This window comes from Wolffia australiana, chromosome 3 (assembly GCF_029677425.1).
Source record: "Wolffia australiana isolate 7733 chromosome 3, ASM2967742v1".
Taxonomy (NCBI): Eukaryota; Viridiplantae; Streptophyta; class Magnoliopsida; order Alismatales; family Araceae; genus Wolffia; species Wolffia australiana.
The window spans coordinates 6731851-6755000 of NC_135837.1; the positions used below are offsets into that span (position 1 = coordinate 6731851).

Genomic DNA, 23150 nt, shown 5'->3' on the forward strand with positions numbered 1-23150 from the left:
CTACAAGTGCCAATATTCCTGAAATATTCCTTCACAGGGGCCGGGTTTTCAGTAAATACGAGCATCCTTTTTTCCACTTTCTCTCTCTAGAACGAAGTTAAAAGATGACACGGACGACGACGGTGACGAGTATCGTCGTCGTCGTCTAGAGACTAGAGTCAATATACATAACCGCGAGACACGGTACTTCTTAAGTAGAACCAATAAGGAATATTCCAATTCTGCAGAACAGCCCGGGGGAGTCGGTTAACTAAACTGTTCCTCGCCCGGGTCGGGCTCTACTTTCTCTCTCTAGGACGAGGGTATAAAATTGGAGGGGGGCTTCGCTCTTCATTCCGTTCTGCGCTGAAGAGCGCAGACAATCAACTAGAGAAGGAAGAAGAGAGAGAGAGAGAGAGAGAGAGAGAGAGAGAGAGAGAGAGAGAGAGAGAGAGAGAGAGAGAGAGAGAGAGAGAGAGAGAGAGTGAGAGAGAGAGAGAGAGAGAGAGAGAGAGAGAGAGAGAGAGTGAGAGAGAGAGAGAGAGAGAGAGAGAGAGAGAGAGAGAGAGAGAGAGAGAGAGAGAGAGAGAGAGAGAGAGAGAGAGAGAGAGAGAGAGAGAGAGAGAGAGAGAGAGAGAGAGAGAGAGAGAGAGAGAGAGAGAGAGAGAGAGAGAGAAAGGGGCGGCAGCCATGGAGGTGGGAACGGAGGTGGTGGAAGAGGGCGAGGCGACGCGAGAGGAGTCGCAGGAAGGGAGGATGGAGGGAGGTGACGAGGAGGAGGCGATGGTGGCGAGGGCGCAGAGGCTGATGGCGAAGATCGTTGAGACGCGAGCAAACCCTAACCCTAGGCACATTCACGCCCTTGCCACTATGCTGGAGTCGCAAGAGTCCAGGTCGTTGGCTCCTTCCTCTTTGCCTGCTTTGAGAATCTCTAATTTTGATGTTTTTTCTTCTTCGTTTCGTTCGTTTTTGTTCTTCGTTTCGTGTGTTTAGTTCATTTGGAGTGTTTTTTTTTCGGTTTTAACTTCGTTGATTACGTTATTCTAGGATTAATTTAAAAGGCCGTGTTTGTGGTCTTATTTGACTTCATTGTGGTCTTGGTCTTATGTCAATTATACGGGTAATGCCTCAGAAATTAGTTGTTTCCATGCTGTTGATACTATGGTGGAATCGCTAGAGTCCAGGTCGTTGGCTCCTTCCTCTTTGTCTGCTTTGAGAATATTAAGTTTTCATGTTTTTCTTCTTCGTTCCGTTCGTTTTTGTTCTTCGTTTCGTGTGTTTAGTTCGTTTGGAGTGTTTTTTTTTCGGTTTTAACTTCGTTGATTACATTATTCTAGGATTAATTTAAAAGGCCGTGTTTGTGGTCGTATTTAACTTCATTGTGGTCTTGGTCTGATGTCAATTAGACGGGTAATGCCTCCGAAATTAGTAGTTCCTATGCTGTTGCCAGTATGCTGGAGTCCCATGAGTCCAGGTCGTTGGCTCCTTCCTCTTTGCCTGCTTTGAGAATATTTAGTTTTGATGTTTTTCTTCTTAGTTCCGTTCGTTTTTGTTCTTCGTTTCGTGTGTTTAGTTCGTTTGGAGTGTTTTTTTTTCGGTTTTAACTTCGTTGATTACATTATTCTAGGATTAATTTAAAAGGCCGTGTTTGTGGTCGTATTTAACTTCATTGTGGTCTTGGTCTGATGTCAATTATACGGGTAATGCCTCAGAAATTAGTTGTTTCCATGCTGTTGATACTATGGTGGAATCGCTAGAGTCCAGGTCGTTGGCTCCTTCCTCTGTGCTTGTTTTGAGAATCTGAAGTTTTGATGTTTTTCTTCTTTGTTTTGTTTACTTAGTTCGTGTAGAGTTTTTTGGTTTTGGTTCTATCTTGTTTGGTTACATTATTCCTGGATTAATTGCAAAAATGTTGTTTGTGGTCGTGATTACGTCAGTATAGTCTCTTCTCAATTTTGCGTGTAGTGTCTCCTAAATTTGTAGTTCCTGATTGTGAAATCCCTAGGTTCCTGATTGTTTGTTCCTTCCTTTTTGCCTGCTTTTATAATCTTTAGTTTTTATGTTTTTCTTCTTTATTTCGTTAGTTTTCTTCTTTGCTTCGTTTGTTTAGTTCGTGTGGGGTGTTTTTCTTTTGGTTTTATCTTAATTGGTTGTGTTATTGTAGGATTTATTGCGAAAATGTTGTTTGTGATCGTATTTACTTTAGTGTGGTCTCATGATTGCGTAGTGCCTCCTAAATTACTCGTTCCATGCTCTTGCAATTATGCCGGAGTCCCAAGGGTAAGAGTAATTGGCTCCTTGGTTTTGCCTGCTCTGAGAATCTAAGTTTTGATTTTTTTCATGGCTGTTTCGTTCTTCGTCGGTGGTATGTAGATTAATTTAATTCATGTGGAGTTTTTTTTCCTGTATCCTCTTAGATGGTTACGTTATTCCAGGACTGACTACAAGAATGTTGTTTGTGGTCGTATTTATGTCATTATGGTCTTATTTCAATTATACGTGTAATGCCTCGGAAATCAGTGGTCCCTACGCTCTTGTGGCTATGCTGCAATCCCAGGAGTCCAGGAGATTAGCACCTTACTTGATTCCTGCTTTGAGAATCTAATTTTGATGTTTTCTTCTTCGTTTCGTTCCTCGGAGTGGAGTCTTTTTGTTTTCAAATGTTCGGATCATCGTTGGGGGCATGAACTGAGACAAAGTTAAAAAGCAAAATTAGATTGGTAGGTTCCATATTTGATATTCTACTTTGCTATTTTATCCTAAAAAGTTCTGGCGTCCGTAGCTATAGTGTCTGGAAAGCAACCTGAGATGAACGTGATTTAAAGATTCTTAATCTTTAATCTGGAGCTGGTCTTTGGAGACTTATTAACAAAATCGTTTGGATATTTAAGATAAATATTTAAACTTATGACTTTTGGATCTTTGATGGTGACGTCGTCAAAAAATCTTCATTATATTTTTATTTTATGTCAGTCTGCACATTGGATAGTAGTAATTTTATTTTATGTGTTCCCATGCTTTGTTTCCTAGTTTCTAGAAAATGGTTATGAGGCCTTTTTTTCTTTGGCAAAAGAGGTGCTGGGCGGAAAATTAATTCCTTGAGTGTGTAAACTAGGCTATTATCCTCAGATGGATGAGCTTACAATTAAACATGAAAAATGTGAAACTATCTTATGAGAATATATTTTTTGCTCACGTAAAACATTTTGAAGGTTTTTTAGATTATTCTTCGAGTTTTTAAAATAGATTCTTAACCTTTTCAGCTGATGTATATTATTCAGATACATGAACGAGTCTGGTAACTCATCTCTGAGCAATGGACGTTCATCTCATTTGGTTGGAAGACTGGGAAATCTAGTCCTGGTACGTTTTATTTGTATTAATCAATTATCTAATTTCTGGATCCATAATTTGTCTTGATCTGCAAAAAAATCACAGAGTCAACTATTGATTACTTTTCCTTCATTCTTTACACAGGATAATGATGAGTTCTACGAATTGATCTCATCTACTTTTCTATCAGAGAATAGATACTCCATAAGTGTTCGTGCAGCCGCAGCAAGATTAATCCTTAGCGGCTCTTCGACTTGGATTGTGGGTACTCTTACAAAATTTTCTTTTACGGGTCATTTTTCCTCTACTTTGGTTGTCAACTTATCTCTCTGCCTTGTTTGTTGTTCCAGTATCCTCCCGTTTTCGATGAAGGTGTTGTAGAAAATATTAAAAGGTGGGTAATGGAGGACATTACTTGCTCCACCGGTGACCAATGCAATTGGAAGAATGAGTGTGGGCCAGACAAGGCCACTGATTCTGAGATGCTCAAGGCATACTCCACCGGTCTTCTAGCCATATCCCTGACTGGGTAAGGGCCAATATTATGAGAATTTTCTTTTTTTTCCCTTCCAATATTTCAAGCTTATTGGTGTTCTCGTCATTCAGTGGAGGTGAGGTGGTTGAAGACGTGTTAACTTCTGGTCTATCAGCAAAACTCATGCGATATCTTAGACTGCGGGTTATCGGAGAAGTCAACGTTGGGCAGAAAGATGTGACATTTCCATCAGATAACAAGCATGTTTCTGGTGCTTCTTTACTGAGAAGTCGAGAAGACAACCGAAGAAGGCTACGATCCGTCACTGATGCAACTCGCGTAGAACCGCTGCGGATAGGTGAGGAGATCTCAGGGGATGACCAAAGTGCAGAGAGAGAAGTTGAACCAAGTGAAGCGAGTGAATCACCTCCTGAGGTTACTGGAGAAGTTGAACCATCAGATGATAAGTCTTGCGGCCGAGAAGGATTTGATGGACGGATACGGGTCAACGAGAAGCACGGAGTAAGCAGATCTGCTCGTGAAGAAGACGGGGATGAGAATGATCTGTCGAGGCGAAGGACTAACCGAGGAGTCTCAAGAGCCAGAGGAAGAGGGAGGGGAAGTGAGGGGAACTTAGAAACTGAACAGTTGACCTTAGGACGAGGCCGTAGCGTCAGGGACAGGAGCTTCCCAAGGAACAGCGATGTGAAGACATCATCGTCAGATACTCTAGATGTGGTCCAACCAGTGGAAAGTGATTGTCTAATGAATTGCGACAATGGTAATGACCGTTTCAGAGAATGCAGTATTGGGTCTAGGGATATATCTGACTTGGTGAAGAAGGCAATTGAGGCCGCTGAAACAGAGGCTAGGGTTGCTAATGCACCCCCAGAGGCAGTCAAGGCTGCAGGTGATGCAGCGGCCGAGCTTGTCAAGACTTCTGCCTTGGAGGTGGGTGAAAATTTAGCTGCTATTTGGTCTTGTGATTTCCTTGATCTTAAACTTCTATTGTCACACAGGTTTGGAAGAGTACGAATGATGAAGAAGCTGCTGTTCTAGCTGCCTCTAAGGCTGCATCTACTGTTGTTGAAGCGGCGATAGCCACAGACGTGTCAAGGCAATGCCAAGCGTTAGTCAACTTTTCCGAATGAAGCTATATCTTTACCCCTTTCCTGGTTTTTTTGTTTCAATGTTGTTTCTTCTTCTTTGTCACACAGGAATCCCAGTGAGGAAACTTTGACCAGTGAGTCTGCAGACATTGAGAAGGACGAGTCTGAAGAATTTTGCATCGTGGACGAGGAGCTGCTCTCACAGCTGAGAGAGAAATACTCCATTCAGTGTTTGGAGATTCTGGGGGAGTACGTCGAAGCTCTTGGTCCTGTCCTTCACGAGAAAGGCGTCGACGTCTGTCTTGCGTTGCTTCAACGCTGTTTCAAGGACAAGAGCTCTTCTCAGGTCTTGCTCTTGCTCCCTGAAATATTAAAGCTAATCTGCACTTTGGCTGCTCATAGAAAATTTGCCGCTGTCTTCATCGACCGTGGCGGCATCCAAAGACTTCTCTCCGTCCAGAGAGTTCCCCAGACTTTCTTCGGTATTTCTTCATGCTTATTCACCATTGGAACTCTACAGGTACCTCTACATCGATGAACATCCAGAAATTAAATGACATGCATTATTTATATTAATTATTGTTTCCCAATATACAGGGGATTATGGAGCGAGTGTGTGCTCTGCCATCTGAAATTGTCAATCAGACGGTGGAGCTGGCGCTTCAGCTCCTCAACTGCTCACAGGATCAAGCAAGGAAGAATGCAGCTATCTTCTTTGCTGCCGCTTTTGTGTTCCGGGCTATCATAGACTCATTTGATGCCCAGGAAGGATTGCAGAAAATGCTCAATCTCCTCCAGGGAATGGCATCGGTTCGATCGGGTGGTGGTGCCACCGGCGGTGCCTCAATCCTTCCAAACTTGGGAACAAATCTTCGTAGCGATCGACTGCCGGCAGATGTTCTGACTTCTCTGGAGAAGCAGATTGCGTACCAGACTTGCGTTGCACTGCGCCAGTATTACAGAGCCCATTTGCTCTTGTTGGTGGACTCTCTTCGCCCGAACAAGAGCAGCCGGAGCCTGCCACGTCATTCATCCAGCGCAAGAGCTGCTTACAAGCCCCTTGACCTCAGCAACGAGGCCATGGAGGCTGTGTTTGTTCAGATTCAGAGAGACAGGAAGCTGGGTGCAGCTCTTGTGAGGACTCGGTGGCCACCTGTGGACTACTTTCTCTTTTACAATGGGCACATCACCATGCTGGAGCTATGCCACGTATGCAGATTTTTTTCTTGAATTTTTTGCTAGTTTTTGTACTAATACTAAATTTTTTTTTATATAGGCCCCACCTGCAGAGAGATACTTGCATGATCTGGCTCAGTATGCGCTGGGGGTTCTCCATATTGTTACGTTATTCCCTTACAGCCGCAAGATGATTGTGAATGCAGCGTTGAGTAATGATCGCACGGGAATGGCAGTTATCTTGGATGCGCTGAATAGCGCAGGAGGTGTTGACCCTGAGGTACTCGCTTTCATGATCGCTATCATCATTTGTCATTATTGTCAACTCATTGCCATGAGACATATACATCTTCTCCATGTTCATCTGTTATTGGTTACAAATTCATCATCATGTTCATTTTAATACCAATCCACCTCGATTGCCATGAATATCATTGCCATCCTCATCAGCTAGGAAACTTCATCTGCATCATTATTATCCTCTCATTTTTCTATTTATAACTGATTCAGCATCAGCAGCATCGTCATCACCATCATCATCACGTTCATTATCTCATCAGAGGCATATTTTCTCGATGTTGATTTCTATAGTCGAATGCAGGTTATCCAGCAAGCTTTGAATCTCCTTGTGAATCTTGTCTGCCCTCCTCCCGCCATCAGCAACAAACCTCCGCCTCCAACTCAGGGATTCACGTCAGCGGCCGTCAATGCAGAACGATCGACTTCCCTGTCCATTCAAAATGAACCACCACGCAACGGAGAAACAAGCTCGGCTGCGTTTCTGCCAATGACAATGGCATCTGGTGTGGTGGGAGATCGAAGGATTTCCCTAGGGTCAGGTGCAGGCTGCGCCGGACTGGCAGCACAGCTTGAGCAAGGGTACCGTCAAGCAAGAGAATCCGTTCGCGCGAACAACGGCATCAAAGTTCTGCTCCATCTTCTTCATCCAAGGATGATTGCCCCGCCCGCAACACTAGACTGCCTTCGAGCTCTCACCTGCCGTGTCCTTCTTGGCTTAGCCCGGGATGACACCATTGCCCACATTCTTACCCAGCTGCAGGCAAATTCTAGACTCTTCCTCTTCCTTTTTTAGTGTAGGAGAAATATAGAGTGAGAGAGGAGTGTGGGAGATAGACATGGTTGTTCGGTTTGCTTTGTGCGAATCTGTGCATTTCTGTTCGGTTTTTCGAACAGAACATTAACAAATTCGCACAGATCAACGCACTCACCTGTGTGCAGTTCGATTGTTTGCTGTGTGCGAATTTTGTTCGAATGTGCGAATTTTGGTCGAATTCTTCTACTCGTGAGTAAAGTTATTCTAATTTTTGCTCAAAAAAAGAACAGACCAAAGAACAAGAACCTGTGCGGTTCTTTTGTGCGAATTTTTTGTTCGTTTCAAACGAACAGAACAGAGCAACCATGTCTAGTGGGAGATAGATGGATCTAGGGAGACGGCGGATGGAGAGAGGGAAGGATGGAGGGAATGTTTTCAATTTCTAGAGAGGAAATATATACTATCTCTTATTTAATTTTTCTTCGAAAGATTGGGTTCTTATCAACTCTGTTGGGTTACTTACTGTGTTCAGGTGGGGAAGAAGCTCTCGGAGCTGATTCGGGATCATGGTGGTGGACAGGCCTATGGTGCTGGTGAACAGGGAAGGTGGCAGACCGAGCTGGCCCAAGTGGCCATCGAGCTCATTTCTGTGAGTCATTTATATCATTCTTTAATTTATAGGTATTCCTGTTTCTATTATTTTTAGCATTCAATTAAGTGTTCTGTTTCTTTTATTGTTGTATGTTTCAGATCGTTACTAACTCTGGCCGTGCATGCACACTGGCGGCTACTGATGCTGCTGCACCTACCCTGAGACGCATTGAGAGAGCTGCCATTGCTGCCGCCACGCCTGTCACCTACCATTCAAAGTCAGTCATCACTGCCATAACCAATACCACTCGCCATTCTCACGTCTTTTATGCATCATTGTCACCATTATAGTTCCGGATCGTCCCGGACGTGGATGATGGACGGGACGAATTTCGTCTCGTCCAACGTCCAGAGTAAGTGCAGGGACGAAGGACATGACGGTTTTTTCGTCCAACGATAAAAAACCGTCCCGTTCAATCGTACCGGGACGGTTTTTCATCCTGTCCAGTCCTCCCGGGAGGAATTTTCGTCCCAAAATTCGTCCCGGACGAAAAAAACCCATTTTATATTTTTAATATACTAATATAGATTTTTCTAAGTTCTTAAGGGAAATATGGAGAAGAGATAATGCAAATGGACATATGTACAATTAATTCTGAGCGGCGTCAGTTTGCATGCGCAAAAAAATACAGGAACCTTGATGCAAATTGTCATAGCGAGGCCACGCGGCGACATCTCAACTGTCGAATGTGAATCCGGTGGTTTTTCGTCCACATCCGTCCGTCCATCGTCTGAGACCTCTGGACGGACGGTTTTTTCGTCCCACAGGACGAAAACCGTCCCGTCCGGTGGTCCCCGGGGTAAATTTTCGTCCCGAAATTCGTCCAAAGCCCCGGAAGAGATATTTTTTCGTCCCGGGAGGAAAAAATTTGTTACAACCATTTGTTACTCGTCATCACCGGAAATACAACCATTTGTTACTAGTCATTTATTTATCAATATGTTCATCATTGATTCTTGTTTTTACTTCACCATCATTGTCACTATCATCATCTTCATCATCATTTCTTATTTGGTGAGCAGGGAGCTGCTGCTGCTGATCCATGAGCATCTCCTAGCCTCAGGGCTAACGGGCACGGCAGCATTGCTCCAAAAGGAAGCCCAGCTGTGCCCTCTGCCCTATTTGGCACCTCCACAGCTCCTCCACCAAGCCCCGGCACCTCCTGCGGTACTGCCTGGCGAGCTCACCTGGCCCTCTGGCCGCGCTCCCGTCGGGTTCCTTTCCTCTTCTCCATCAGATCAAGATCAAGCCCCACCCTCCTCCAAGAAGAAGCCCCTCCAGTTCTCCTCCTCTTTCTCTCATTCCAAACCCCCCGTCGCCGCTCCTTCCAAGCCCGACCCCGAACCCCTTCCCCGAACCCCCATCCTCCTCCCCATGAAGCGCAAAGTAACCGACTCCAAAGATTCCTCCATCCTCACCCCACCGCCAAAGAGAATCTCCACCCTCGATTCGTCGGCCTTCCGCACTCCCATCCCGGAAAGTCCCGCAGCCTTTTCAGCGCCGTCTCTGGATGCTCCGGCGGTGGCCGAGAGGGTGACTCTGGACTCGCTGGTGGTGCAGTACCTGAAGCACCAGCACCGGCAGTGCCCCGCCCCAATCACGACGCTCCCGCCGCTGTCCCTTCTCCAGCCTCACATGTGCCCGGAGCCGAGGCGGAGCCTGGATGCGCCCGTCAACGTGGCGGCGCGGATGAGCACGCGCGAGCTCGACCGGCGCTACGGCGGCGGCCACGGCCCTCGTCGTGATCGCCAGCTGGTCTACAGCCGCTTTCGGCCGCTGCGCAGCTGCCGCGACGACAGCGCCCTCCTCACTTGCGTCTCTTTCCTTGGCAGCGCTGGCAGAATTGCCGCCGGCACCCACACCGGGGAGCTCAAGATCTTCCGCACCGACGACGGGTCCCTCCTTGAATCCCACCAGTGCCACCAGTCTGCCATCACTACGCTCCAATCGGCCGGCAGTGTGCTGCTGACGTCCGGGCATTATGACGTCAGGCTGTGGGACTCAGGGTCGTTGGTGGCGCCGCTTCATGCCTTTGAGGGGTGCAAGGCGGCGCGGTTCAGCCACTCGGGGGAGGTTTTTGCTGCTCTTCCGGCGGAGGCAGGCCGACGTGAGGTGCTACTGTATGATGTCCAGACTTGCCAGCTCAGCCTGAGACTTGCCGACCCCGCCCCTGCTGGGCCTGGGCCGGGCCGAGCCCAGGCCCTCCTCCACTTCAGTCCTCTTGATTCGTTACTCCTGTACAACGGCCTCCTATGGGACCCCCGTGTCCCGTCTCCCCTCCACCGCTTCGACCAGTTCACTGACTATGGCGGCGGCGGCTTCCACCCTTCGGGCAATGAGGTAGAACAATTCCTCTTTTTTTTCTGTTTTATTTCCTTTTTTTCTATATATATTTTTAGTTTTCCTCGTCTTCTTTTTCTCGAATTTTTTGTTCTCCACTTCTCGTTTTCTCTTTTATATTTCCGTTTTCTTCTTTGATAAAACAAGCCCAGTTTTTTTAAAACTTTTATTTTTTTCCCTCTTTCATCTTCCTCACTTTCCGTCTTCCAGTTCTTTTTTTTCTTCTTATTCCGGCTTTCATCTTTTTCTCAAATTCTTGTCTTCTAGTGCTTTTTTTTCTATGGATTTCATGAAATTCTTTCATCATATTCTCAAATTTTTGTTTCTAGTGTTTTAAATTGTTGTTTTCATCGTTTTATCAAATTATCAGTCCTACTCATCTTTTTAAAATTCTTGTTTTTTTATTTCCCTGTTGACTTTCTTTTTAAACTAATTTTGTGTGCCTTTGTTTCTTGTATTCTTCTTTTTTAATATTCAATTTTTCTACTTTTTTTTTTTTGTGTGCTCATATCTATGAATTCGATTTTGCAAAAACCTGAGGGGGGGCTTAATGGCAGGTGATAATAAACTCGGAGGTGTGGGACCTGAGAAAGCTTAGGCTGCTGAGGAGCGTGATGGGCCTGGACCAGACGGTTATCCGGTTCAACGGCAGGGGAGACGTTATCTATGGGATTCTACGTCGGAACGTGGAGGATCTGGCCTCAGCAGTCCAAACACGGCGTGTGCGGCACCCACTCTTCCCCGCCTTCCGCACCATGGATGCCGCCACGTACGCAGACATCGCCACCGTGGCAGTTGACCGTTGCGTACTGGACCTGGCCGTTGAGCCCACTGACTCGGTCCTCGCTGTGGTGGCCATGGACGACCACGACGAGATGTTCTCCTCGGCCAGGCTCTACGAGATTGGCCGGCGCCGCCCCACCGATGACGACTCCGACCCCGACGAGCTCGCTGACTCAGACGAGGACGAGGATGACGAAGATGACGACGCCGATGACTCCGACGTGGGCTCCATTCTCCTCGGCCGGGCCGGCGACTCCGATGACGAGATCGGCGTCGGACTCGCTCTTGACTCGGCAGACGACGAGGATGAGGACGAGGACTTCGCCGAGGAGGAGGCCGCTGCCCGTGGAATTCTGGAGCTGGTTAGTGATGGCGATGACGAGGATGACGAAGACGACGATGACGACAGCGAGGTGTTGGAGGTGCTCAGCAGTGGGGAGGAGGCCGACTTCGCCTCCCCTGGATTTGCCTTTTGAATATGTTCTTCCTATGGAGAATTGTTAACTTGGGGGATGCAGCAGGTGAAGCGGAGAATTGTATGTATGTAGGGAACGGAGATGAGCTGAAATAATGATATGGTTAGGCTGCATAAATTATTTATTTTTAATTTTTTTTTTCCCTGCGGCTGCCCTGTCTTGGAAAGATGGGATGGCTCCTCATATGATGTGAATGAGCAAGTGGGACAGTGAGAAAGAGAGGAAGAGAAATAGAGATAGAGATAGATAAAGAGCGAGAGATGAGAGAGTGAGCGATTGGGACAGTTAGAAAGAGAGAGAGAGAGATGAGAGAACGAGCGAGTGGGACACTGAGAAACAGAGCGAGAAATAGAGATAGAGATAGATATAGAGAGAGAGATGAGAGAGTGAGCAATTGGGACAGTGTGAGAGAGAGAAATAGAGATAGAGACAGATAAAGAGAGAAAGAGAGAGAGAGAGATAGAGAGAGAGAGGGAGAGGGAGAGAGAGAAAGATAGAGAGAGAGAAGGGGAGAGAGAAGGAGGGAGAGAGAGACAGGGGGAGAAAGAAAGAGAGAGAGAGAGAGAGGGAGAGAGAGAGAGAGAGAGAGAGAGAGAGAGAGAGAGAGAGAGAGAGAGAGAGAGAGAGAGAGAGAGAGAGAGAGAGAGAGAGAGAGAGAGAGAGAGAGAGAGAGAGAGAGAGAGAGAGAGAGAGAGAGAGAGAGAGAGAGAGAGAGAGAGAGAGAGAGAGAGAGAGAGAGAGAGAGAGAGAGAGAGAGAGAGAGAGAGAGAGAGAGAGAGAGAGAGAGAGAGAGAGAGAGAGAGAGAGAGAGAGAGAGAGAGAGAGAGAGAGAGAGAGAGAGAGAGAGAGAGAGAGAGAGAGAGAGAGAGAGAGAGAGAGAGAGAGAGAGAGAGAGAGAGAGAGAGAGAGAGAGAGAGAGAGAGAGAGAGAGAGAGAGAGAGAGAGAGAGAGAGAGAGAGAGAGAGAGAGAGAGAGAGAGAGAGAGAGAGAGAGAGAGAGAGAGAGAGAGAGAGAGAGAGAGAGAGAGAGAGAGAGAGAGAGAGAGAGAGAGAGAGAGAGAGAGAGAGAGAGAGAGAGAGAGAGAGAGAGAGAGAGAGAGAGAGAGAGAGAGAGAGAGAGAGAGAGAGAGAGAGAGAGAGAGAGAGAGAGAGAGAGAGAGAGAGAGAGAGAGAGAGAGAGAGAGAGAGAGAGAGAGAGAGAGAGAGAGAGAGAGAGAGAGAGAGAGAGAGAGAGAGAGAGAATGGGAGAGACAAGAGGAGAGAGAGAAAGAGAGAGAGAGAGGATAATGAGTGATTGGGACAGTGAGAAAGAGTGAGGGGACGATTAGAGGAAGAGGATTACAAGATAGAGAAGAGGATTAGAGAAAGGAGAAAGGGACGGTACATTAGTGAGAGAGAGATATATAGTACATTAGTGAGTGACAGTGATAGAGAGTACAGAGTATATTATTGATAGAGAAAGTGATAGAGAGTACATTAATAAAAGGGAGAGGGGAGAGTGCTGAGAAAGAGGAAAAAATTAAGGGAGAAAGAGTTTGCGAGAGGAAGAGAGATAGATAGATAGTGAGAGAGTAAAATACTAAGAGAGAGGGAGAGGAGAGAGAGACTAAGATACTAAGAGAAAGAGTGGGAGAGAAACATATAAAGTTAGAGAGTACAGTAGTAAGAGAGAAAGGGGGAGAGAGAGAGTACATCAGTCCCAACTTATCATGCTACATTTTATAATATTTTATGCCCATTTTCATGAAGTTATCTTGAAATGATTATCTTCATTGTTTGTGGAGACAAGTTGATTATCGTGACATTATTTTGATGGGTCCAGCACTGAGCGAATATTTTATAAATGAATATGATCCCAGTTGACTCCCTCTAGTCTTAAGAAAAGGAGAGTTGAGACAGTGAAGACTTATTTTAACATTTGACCTCATATGTCTAATGCTGAAGATGTGGTCGATTTTGACCAACCTAAAAAATGATACTATATGGGAATAAAAAGTTTGATATGTTTTGTTGATAAAATTTAATAATATATTTTGGACTATCAATAGGTTTTTTTGATGTTGAAATAACGGGGTTGGGATGAATTTCATAATAACTCATATTTGGAGTTGACACTACAGGTACTCAGTAGATAATGCTGTTTTGGTGGGATACATAGAAAATGAGATAATTATTTTAATGCTCTATTTTCATGGGAAATGAACAAGCGTAATCCTCATCTGGGTCCATGTATTAAATTTGTAAATACATATCCTCCAGTACATGGACAAATGTAATCCTCATCTGATTCCATATAATAAATATGTAAAATATACCTCCATTCAGTCATTTGATTGTCTTGGTAAATTTAAGCCTACATTGTTTTGATTTCGATTGAAATCAAAGGGGATATAGATAAGTAAACCACATTTTTTTTTCTAGTTTAAGATCTTGTTTTATTTTTAAAGCAAAAAAAAATGTTCATTAATTTTAAAGCAAAAATCTTGTACATAAATTTGAAAGCAAAAATACATATCCAGAAGTACATGACAAGATTTAATACCAATCTGATTCCATATATTAAAAATGTAAAAATATGTCATTTATTAAAATCTGATCCCATGTTTTAAGGCAAAAAACTATTTTCATGACTCATGAAATGACCCTAAATCTCAAATAGTGCGCTCAATGCTGATCTAGGTATTGATGGAAATATAGGTGGCCGGCAAGCCAATCACACATTCCACATCTCGTTCCATGTTCATTAATAGAACATATTCATTATAGTGCATGTGTGATGTGTATAATGAAGTCCATGAATACATGATCGGACTTAGTGAATTATGATGAGATCGTTATACGGAGATCACTAGTCTTTAAGCATGTGTTCTAAACATTCCTATTCAAAGGATACGCGAGAAGGACATCGAAGTATCCGGATAGAATAGCACTATCTAGCCTCACTCATATGATGAGTACGACCGGTCCCTTGCCATTAGTGTAGTGACACTAAGGATAGATAGTGGGTGCTCTTTAGTGGAAAGAGTTCACTGAATTGATCCGTACGGATCCCTGAATGGTATTATACCGAACTGTCAATCAGGTTGATTCACGTCACGGTTGTGTAAGTGGTCCTTAGACCTGAGACACCAAAGACGTGTTGTGGACGGAGGGTTGTACTTTAGCGATGCCCAACGAGTCTCTAATCATGGGATTCTAAATGGTCTTAGTTCGGGTACATCAAGAAGTTCACGAAGATGATTGAGTGGTCAAGATGGGATCGTCCACCCTCGATATAAGCAGTGACAACTCAAGGAAGATGATGCGATGAAGTCCTTGGCCAAGGCAGTGAAATATAGGAGAAGAGTTCTCCGATGATTTTGGAATGCATCAGTACTAACTCAGATGATCGATTAGGGTTTGACAGTTGACCATACCCTAAGTCGTCTAAGGAGCGTAAAGTGGATGAGGGATTATACATACACGGTAACCGATGACGAACAGGTTCCATGAGTGAGTCGATACACACTCCTTTGTATCTTCTAGGACACGAGGTGTAGCTTGGCACCCCACTTGTCGGAGTCTCGACCTATCGATTGGGTTAAATCGATCCGACATTAATTAATCTATATGATGATATAGTTAATTAATTTGGAAGGCCAATAAAGGCTATTGGGTCGCTGGAGTCATTAACTAGACTGATACATGGGCCTAGAGGGTCACACGCAAATGGTCTTTTGGACGTCTGAAGATATACTTAAGTTTTGGGGGTTTTTATGAAAATTAACTACTTAGTATAAATAAGGGAAGGCCCTGAACGAAATTCACCCAGGCCAGAATTTTCAGGAGCCTTTCCCCTTCTTCTCCCATCTCCCAACACCCATCTCCCTCCCCGATGTGATCGGGATGACGTAACGACGCCAACAGAGAAAGAACGGGGTGCGTCAATGAGAAGGAGGAGATCTGACGTGTCGAGGACCACGTGGATACGTCTAGAGGCTGCGCAAGTGATCAACTCGACTCGGCTCACTTCGGGATCCAAGAAATCAGGATGCGATCCGTGGAAAGGTACATCGTTTCAAAGGTTTTTGTTGATGTCGTTCGATTCGCAAAAGTCTTCCGTTGCGTATTGTTTTGTTTTGTTCATCCACGTCAAGGTCTCTAGAACCCACCAGGTATAGCCTGACCAATTCAAAGAAATCTATGGAGCACATGCTATGTTTTCTTTTGTTCATTCCACTCACAATGTTTCCTCATGATCATCCCTGCTTTTTTACTCACTTAAACCACAATAAGGTTATCTAATAGTGTTGGGTTCTTTGGCCCTGATTGGCAAAACCATAACAATTTGCAATATGAGCGGGGAGGGCAGCCAAGGAAAGAAGGTAGCATAAGGGCGTGCACTTGAAAAATTCTAACATTTGTGAATTTTGGGGCTTCTTCTATTTGTATGTAATTTAAAAATATAGTGGCGCAGTGCACTTAATTGGACAACCTAACAAATATGTATACAAACTATATATTATTAAAACAAATATCAATTTAACCCAATCAATAAATAGAGTTTCTGGCATGTGAGTTGTCAAATTACACCTCACGCTCTAGAATATATAAAGGAGTATATTGGCTCTCTAAAGGAAACTTTACCATCATCAGTTATCATGTACATATAGTTCCCCATCCATTTGAATCTCCTAGGATGACTTAGGGTGTGGTCAAATGTCAGAACATACTCGATCATCCTATTTAGTACTGATGTGATGGGAAATCATTACATAACTCATCTTTTATATTCCGCTATTTTGGCCAAGGACTGTATTGCATCATCTTTCTTGAGCTATCTCATCTTATACTGAGGGTAGAAAATCCCATCTTGATCACTCAGTAATCTTAGTGAACATCTTGCTTTACCCTAGCTAAGATTGTTTGGAATTTTGTGAGGTCATTGCCATAGTCATAGTCATAGCACAACTGCCCATCCACTAGACATATTTGGTTTCTACCATATAAGGATCACTTATACAATATTTAGGTGAATAAAATTGATTGAGATTTTGGTATATTACTGTTCAGGGATTCATATCGATCAATTCAATAGTCTTCCACAAAAGAGCACCAACTGTCTGTCCTTAATGCCTTTACACTAATGGGTAGGAGATCATCAATACTCATTTCATGATAAAGACTGTATAATGCTATTCTAATTTCCCTTAATTAGTATCCATTGAACAAGAATATTTAGAATACATTTCTAAAGACTAATGATCTTCGCATTATGATCTCATCATAATTCACTTAGTAATTGGATGTGTTCATTATAAGCATCATACATGCATTATTATGAATATAGATTGTATTAATGAGAAATGAATGAGATATGAAATGTGTAATTGGTTTCCTGGAAATGTTTATATCAAATAATACAAAAATATACTCATGGCTAATCAAGAGTTGATGTTGTCTGATTGCATTATTTATCGAATATTAGCTATCTCATCACATTAGAGATTCATCAAGCTTTTCACCATATATATTAAAAATATATATTCAGGAGGTTTACCTGGATGGCATGTCACACATTATCGTGACGTAAAATTATGTTAGTTATAACCACAATATTTTCAACTTGGGGTGCAAAAGTGTTAGGAAATTCAAATTTCAGTTTTTTTTTCTGTCATTCTCTTAAATCTCAAGGTAAAGTTGAATATTTCTTCTACTATTAATGTTAAAAAAATCATAATGAAAAATAACCAGACCAGACTAAATCTCCATATTTAATTTAAAAAAACAATACTGAGAACTAAGCATGCTGATGATAAACTAATTTATATCCTGATTGGTACTTTCTTATATGTCATAATAACTTAATTTCAGATCAGCAAAAAAATTCCCCTATGAAACAAGAAAGACTACTTTAGACTTGAGGGAAATATCTGATTAGCATTTAAACTTAATTAATCATAGTTTAATGTGGAAAGTGTCCAAACGCCCAAAAAGAAAATCCCCTTTAATCATTAGAATTGTGTTCTCATTCTACTTTCAATATTTATAAAACATATTAAATAATTTTTTAATGCTCATAATTAATATTGCTTTCATATAATTATTTATAATCAAATCACTTGATAATGCTTATTATATGATGGGTTTTTACTAATTATTTATGTGCCAATGTAATTTTCCACAAGACTACACTATTCAATCTTTTAAGATAGTTTTCACATAGAAGCGTGATACCTATTGATGAAATTTGATTTAGGGTATTATGTTTTCACTCATATTTGAGTTGAGCAATAAAATTTATAAGACCTTGACTCATAAAAGAATGTGACGAGCTAGTTATTACCAAGGATCATCTCAATAAGTAACATATATTTGGGAATTAATATTACGATGTGAGAGGAGATATTTTATTAATGATAATTATGTTGAGTCGAGAAGGACGATAAGTGGAGTATATGCAATAACTAATGTATATAATTGGGCATAGTGGGTGATGATGACTATTGCAAATGATATGTATGGATGGGTGTGAATAATGTCAATGGATCGAAGTTGATAATTAGACGATAAAATAAGCACTAGAATGCTCCTCTTAGTGGTATAATCTACAAGGATCAAGGTAATTTGCGACAGAGGGAGAAAGAGAACCAAAAAAATTAAAGTATCTAATGAGTTAAGAGAAATTCTAAGAATTTTAATGGATAGAGGTGTATATTTACACATTAGAGGGTATGGATGCTATATGAGATATAAAGTTGAAGCCATCCTCAAAATTTCAGCCCGAAACTCCTTATGGATTGTTAAATATATAGATTATAAGTTGAATCATTCTCATTTGTTTGATTTTTCTCTCTCCTGATCAATCCACGCATCTGATCGCTAGCGCGTCCCCAAATCCACAGATATTCCAAAGATTATACGATGATCTTGCATCTTAAATCTAATTTATTATGATTGATTTTTTTCATTGATCCACGTTCCCCTGCTTTCTTACACTTCAAATCTGATGAGATGTGATTTAATTCATTCTTTGTTTTTATTTTTCCTTATCTACTTAATATCAAATAATGAATGATCAATTTGTGATGCCATAGTGACACAGTTTTCACAATGGTTTAAGTTCCAATCATTGGTCATAGCCTTAGATTGGCTGCGGCCAATAATATCATGATATCACAATCGCAACTTTCAGTGAATCCATATTAATAAGCTAAAGACATGTGAATGAAAAATCAGGATAAAATCCTTAAACCCTTTAAATAATTCCAGATTTATTCATAAAACTTTTAGAAAATTGTACAGAAATATTTTCAAGTCAGATTGTTAGCTTCATTATGATTATGATGTCATGAAATTCAATGAGAATACACGAAACATATATACAAAAAAATATCATTTAAGTAATATATTTAATCATTAAAAGATTGATATCAAGCGTATATAACTACTTTAGTGAAAACAAACACATGAAATTCATGGTATTAGTATAGTAGTATGTTAGCACATATCTAGTTTGTAAATGAGATCAGATAAAATAAGATGAACTGTTATCCATGAAAAATATCTATCAAGACGGTACATAGGATATGAAGCACTAAAATATGTTACATGAGTTAATCCATGAGTACCATGGCCCCACCTGATTTCAAATTTCAACTTAAAATTGTGAAAATATGTTTCTTAATTATTCATTTCCTTGTTTTTTTTTATATTGAATCACTGGCAAGTGCCATTGTAAATCCATCTGGCCTGAAAAGGGAAACACCAGAGATCAAAGAAATAACAGAGGAAAAAAAGGACGCAAAAAATTGGACAAAGATAATATGATGCGTTTATAAAATTAGAAAATGTTATATCATTACTCTTCCTCTCATGATGTATACGCCATCAGGAAATTTATTAGGTAAACTGTTTATACTAAATCAAAACAAATATTTGATGGATAATGCTGATTTCATAGAATTAAAGCAAATGTCTGATGACATATACATCACGAGATACTTTTGGTTTGGTAAGAGGAAATTAGTGTCTGAAGGAGGTTGGCCGAACTCAAAATTTAGATAATGAATTTATTCAGATGGAATGGGGGTTAAGCAGATACTGAGATAGTTAATTACATCAAATTGGGTCTAAATTCTATTTGTATCATTTGAAGAATATTTATAAAACTGAGAGAGGCTGATTATATATCATTGAGAGAAAGAGAGAAATCAGGAGAAAGTTAGCTAAAATTAAAAGATTTTTTTTATTTTTAAGAATAACCATATAAATTGGTTTAAGTTCTTATCTAATTCAATTGAGTTGAGTAATTTTGTAATGATTCATTTGAGACTGAAATGAAAATAATTTTACATTGTCATTAGATTTAGTCTTATATGAACTCATCTCAAACCTCATATTTGGTGCATTTAGATGTAATATATAATATTAATATTTATAAATATATATCTTCAAACTAATTATATCTTTTGGTCTATTAATCTATCTTTATTTATTCTAATCATTACATATACATTAAAATTGTTTCTAAAGCAGGTTAAATTTATCCCGCATACCTTTCTCCTAATTTAGTCCATTATAATCTCATTTGTCGTAATCTCTCTATATGAGATATGAAGACTGCATTTACTGACACCCAAAGGTGGATATAGCAGAAAATAATAAATCTTAGTGTATCCCACCTAGGATTATGTCAAACAATGTCACATTTCTCACATGTTCACTGAGTTCATCAATTCCATGTGATTCATTTGGTGATATGTAATTTAACCCAAGGTCACTTGTGTAAGCTTCTGCTAAGGGCGTCAGGTATATAATCATATAACCTTTTTTTTTCATATAACACTTATGTTGGATCATACCTTGCACAAATAAACTATGATTATTGGACTTGGTATCTCAAACCTATGGGCTGAACTTTGGTACTGAGAAACAATTGGTTGGCACTGAGGCTCCTACATGTAAAAAGTACTCATGCGACTGCAATATGAATGTCCCTAATTGCATAAAAAATGGTATCCTATATTTATTACCTTCCATTTCTCACTACGCCAAACTTCCATTCAAGTCGGTCTATTACGACCAGCGCGGTTGTTTGTATTTCATTTTTTTCTTCCAAGCCAAGCTCTAAAAGAAAGCACTCACTGAATGACTTACGGAGTCTCAAATCTCTCTCGACGCCGATAAATTTTTATGTATGTGTTCGGGTCAATCAGAGGTTCGGCTTGCTTCTCCCCCACCCTTTTTAGCGTTCTGGGGTAATAAGTACCCATCCGGATGGAGGGGGGCGAAAGAAGCGTCGAAGGTTTATCCAGTTTTCATACATAGAAAAGAAGCTCGGTTTTCATCTTCATTTACTTCGTAACCCGCTCGTTCGCCCCTTCTGCTCCTAAACGCCCGCTCGCTCGTTTGAATCTTCATCTTCACGCTCCTCGCGCCTTCTTCTGATTCATTCTTTTTTTATCCTAGGCATCACCTTTTGCTCCTAAAGTCGTCTGGATAACCTCAGAACCTTGCTACTATAATGAGCTGCAATCAAAACACTTTTGTATTCTTTCAACAAACTCCATTAACTTCGCAGCGCCCCTGCTTCCCTTTCAGCTCTATTGAGTGTAATTAGTATATACCTTCGAATATTGGAGTTTCTTTATGTTATGTTTTTGTTTTTTTATTTCGCGATTGTAAAGTGTCGGTAGCTATGCTACCTTCTCTTTTTATTATACGATATACGGTATAGGTATCAGTTAGTTAATTGATGGACCGGAGCTGGCCCAGCCTTATTTATAAAAATATCTCTACTTCTTCCTCGTTGGACCTTCTTCTGAATCTTCATCTGAACGCTCCTAAGCGCCTTCATCTTAATATTCACGCTCGCCTGAATCTTCAGGCTCCGTCGCGCCTTCATCTGAATATATTCACCGCTTCCGCACCTTCATCTTAATATTCACCGCTTCCGCGCCTTCATCTTCACGCTTGTCTTCATCTTCATCTTCACGCTCCTCGCGCCTTAATCTGAATTGACTTCGTAACATGAAGATGCATCTGAATTGACTTCTTAGCAGATTCATCTGAATTTCTTGCTCGCGCCTAAGTTGATGAATCGTTTCATTCATCTTCATCGCTCGCTCGTCTTCATCTTCATCTTCACGCTCCTCGCGCCTTCTTCTAATTCATTTTTTTGACTTCGTGACGCTCCTACCTAAAGTAGCGTGTCGCGCCTTCGGATGGAAAGCCTTAGGCGCTTAGCGCTTAGGAGCGGAGAAGTGTTAGAAAAACTGACCGACCCTTAACGGAACGAACCGAACCATACTAAGAAGCCGACATCCATCTTAACTGCCGTGAAAGTGAGCATCATAGCTAGTGCTATACTTGATATCAAAATAACCAGCGTTTCCTCTTTGTATTCTTGATCTGGCATCTGGAGCTCACTAGGTTAACATTTATCTCTTGTTGCGCTCCCTCTACTTACTTCAATCATTCATTTTTTTGATGACTTCTTCTGGTTCTGGAAACAATGTCTCTTCTTTAATTAATAAGATCCATTATAACTGTTCTTAAATCAGAACCTTCTATAACTTCCCATATTTCCAATTCTGTTGGTGGGTGAAGTATACGACTGAGATTTACTTCTGGCAGCAAGGCGCGGAAGCGATGAATATGAGGATTCAGACGCGAGTGAGCGAGCGAGCGGGCGCGAGGAATTTATGAGCAGGAGCGAGGGAGCGAGGAAAAATAACATAGAAAGAAATGGGAATAGACTTTATCATTTAGCGCAGGCATACACTTGAGCACTGCGGTTCGGGTCATAGCAATTTCGTTAATATACTAAATAAAGCTGGTCAGGTGCGAGGTGGAGCATGCCTTTTTTTTTCTTATTAGTAGTTGCGGATACCAGACCTTCGATCAAAGACCGGGACGAGCAGAATTAGAAGGTTATCCAAAGGTTCTGAAAGACATTTTTTTTAACATAAATAAAATAAAACAATGAAAATCAACGTTCTGAGGCGCGAGTGAGTGGGAGCATAAGGGGCGCAGCGAAGTCAATTCAGATTCATGTTACGAAGTCAATGAAGATGAAGATGCTAAGAAGTCAATTCAGATTAAGATGAATGTTACGAAGTCAATTCAGATTAAGATTCAGAAGAAGTTCTACAAGGCGCGGAAGTGGTGAAGATGAAGATTCAGACGAGCGAGCGGGCGCGAGGATAAAGAAAAGAAAGAAAAGAAAGAAAAGAACTGAAAGAAAGAAATGTTATGAAATAAAGAAACTCGTGGCATTACTTCTGAGACAGCTCATATTCCACTACCAATTCTTGTATCTTCGTATCGATCGGTTAATAACATTGTTCCCTACTTCTCTCGAAAGAGTAGATCACATCCACTTTTAAATGAACCCTACTCACCTCCATAAACATTTCCAGAAAGTGGATGGCAGCTTCGCTCCAGAAAGTACCGCTAGACAGCAACATAAATGGATAACCTTTGAATTAGTAGTGTCATCGGGATAAGCTCCTGCTTTGATGCTGGCTAGGAGTAGGTTCTTTCTTGCAGGTTTTTTTTATCTGTGCACTCGCTTCTGCTCATAAATCGCTCCCTTATGCTCCCGCTCGCTCGTCTTCATCTTAATCTTCACGCTCGTCTGAATCTTAATCTTCACGCTCGTCTGAATCTTAATCTTCACGCTCGTCTTCATCCTCATATATTCACCGCTTCCGCGCCTTTATTTTTATTGTTCGTAAAGATATTAGGACTTTCACACTGACATTGAGACAGAAAATATTTGATCAGTTTCC

The 23150-nt window shown here is 41.6% G+C and overlaps 1 protein-coding gene across 2 annotated transcripts; it reads left to right on the forward strand.

The window, feature by feature from the left end:
* Positions 1–349: 349 nt before the first annotated feature.
* On the forward strand, positions 350–11508 carry DCAF1 (DDB1-CUL4 associated factor 1). Of its 2 annotated transcripts, none has more exons than XM_078572350.1 (14): positions 350–872; positions 3261–3342; positions 3457–3573; positions 3663–3841; positions 3919–4738; positions 4807–4916; positions 5005–5416; positions 5494–6105; positions 6173–6352; positions 6674–7132; positions 7659–7775; positions 7877–7995; positions 8801–10118; positions 10676–11508. In XM_078572350.1, the coding sequence occupies exons 1-14, from the start codon at positions 670–672 to the stop codon at positions 11375–11377; spliced, it is 5430 nt and encodes a 1809-aa protein (XP_078428476.1). In that variant the 5' UTR covers positions 350–669; the 3' UTR covers positions 11378–11508. The 2 variants fall into 2 exon arrangements, with proteins under 2 accessions (XP_078428476.1, XP_078428477.1); XM_078572351.1 differs by having other exon boundaries at positions 732–872; positions 3243–3342.
* The last annotated feature ends 11642 nt before the right edge of the window (positions 11509–23150 follow it).

Excerpts from the sequence above, each read along its gene's own strand:
- DCAF1 (XM_078572350.1), top strand. The coding sequence starts at position 670 with ATGGAGGTGGGAACGGAGGTGGTGGAAGAGGGCGAGGCGACGCGAGAG. Across the intron at positions 7,133-7,658 it reads ACATTCTTACCCAGCTGCAG|GTGGGGAAGAAGCTCTCGGA; the intron begins GCAAATTCTAGA and ends TACTGTGTTCAG. Across the intron at positions 7,996-8,800 it reads CCTGTCACCTACCATTCAAA|GGAGCTGCTGCTGCTGATCC; the intron begins GTCAGTCATCAC and ends TTTGGTGAGCAG.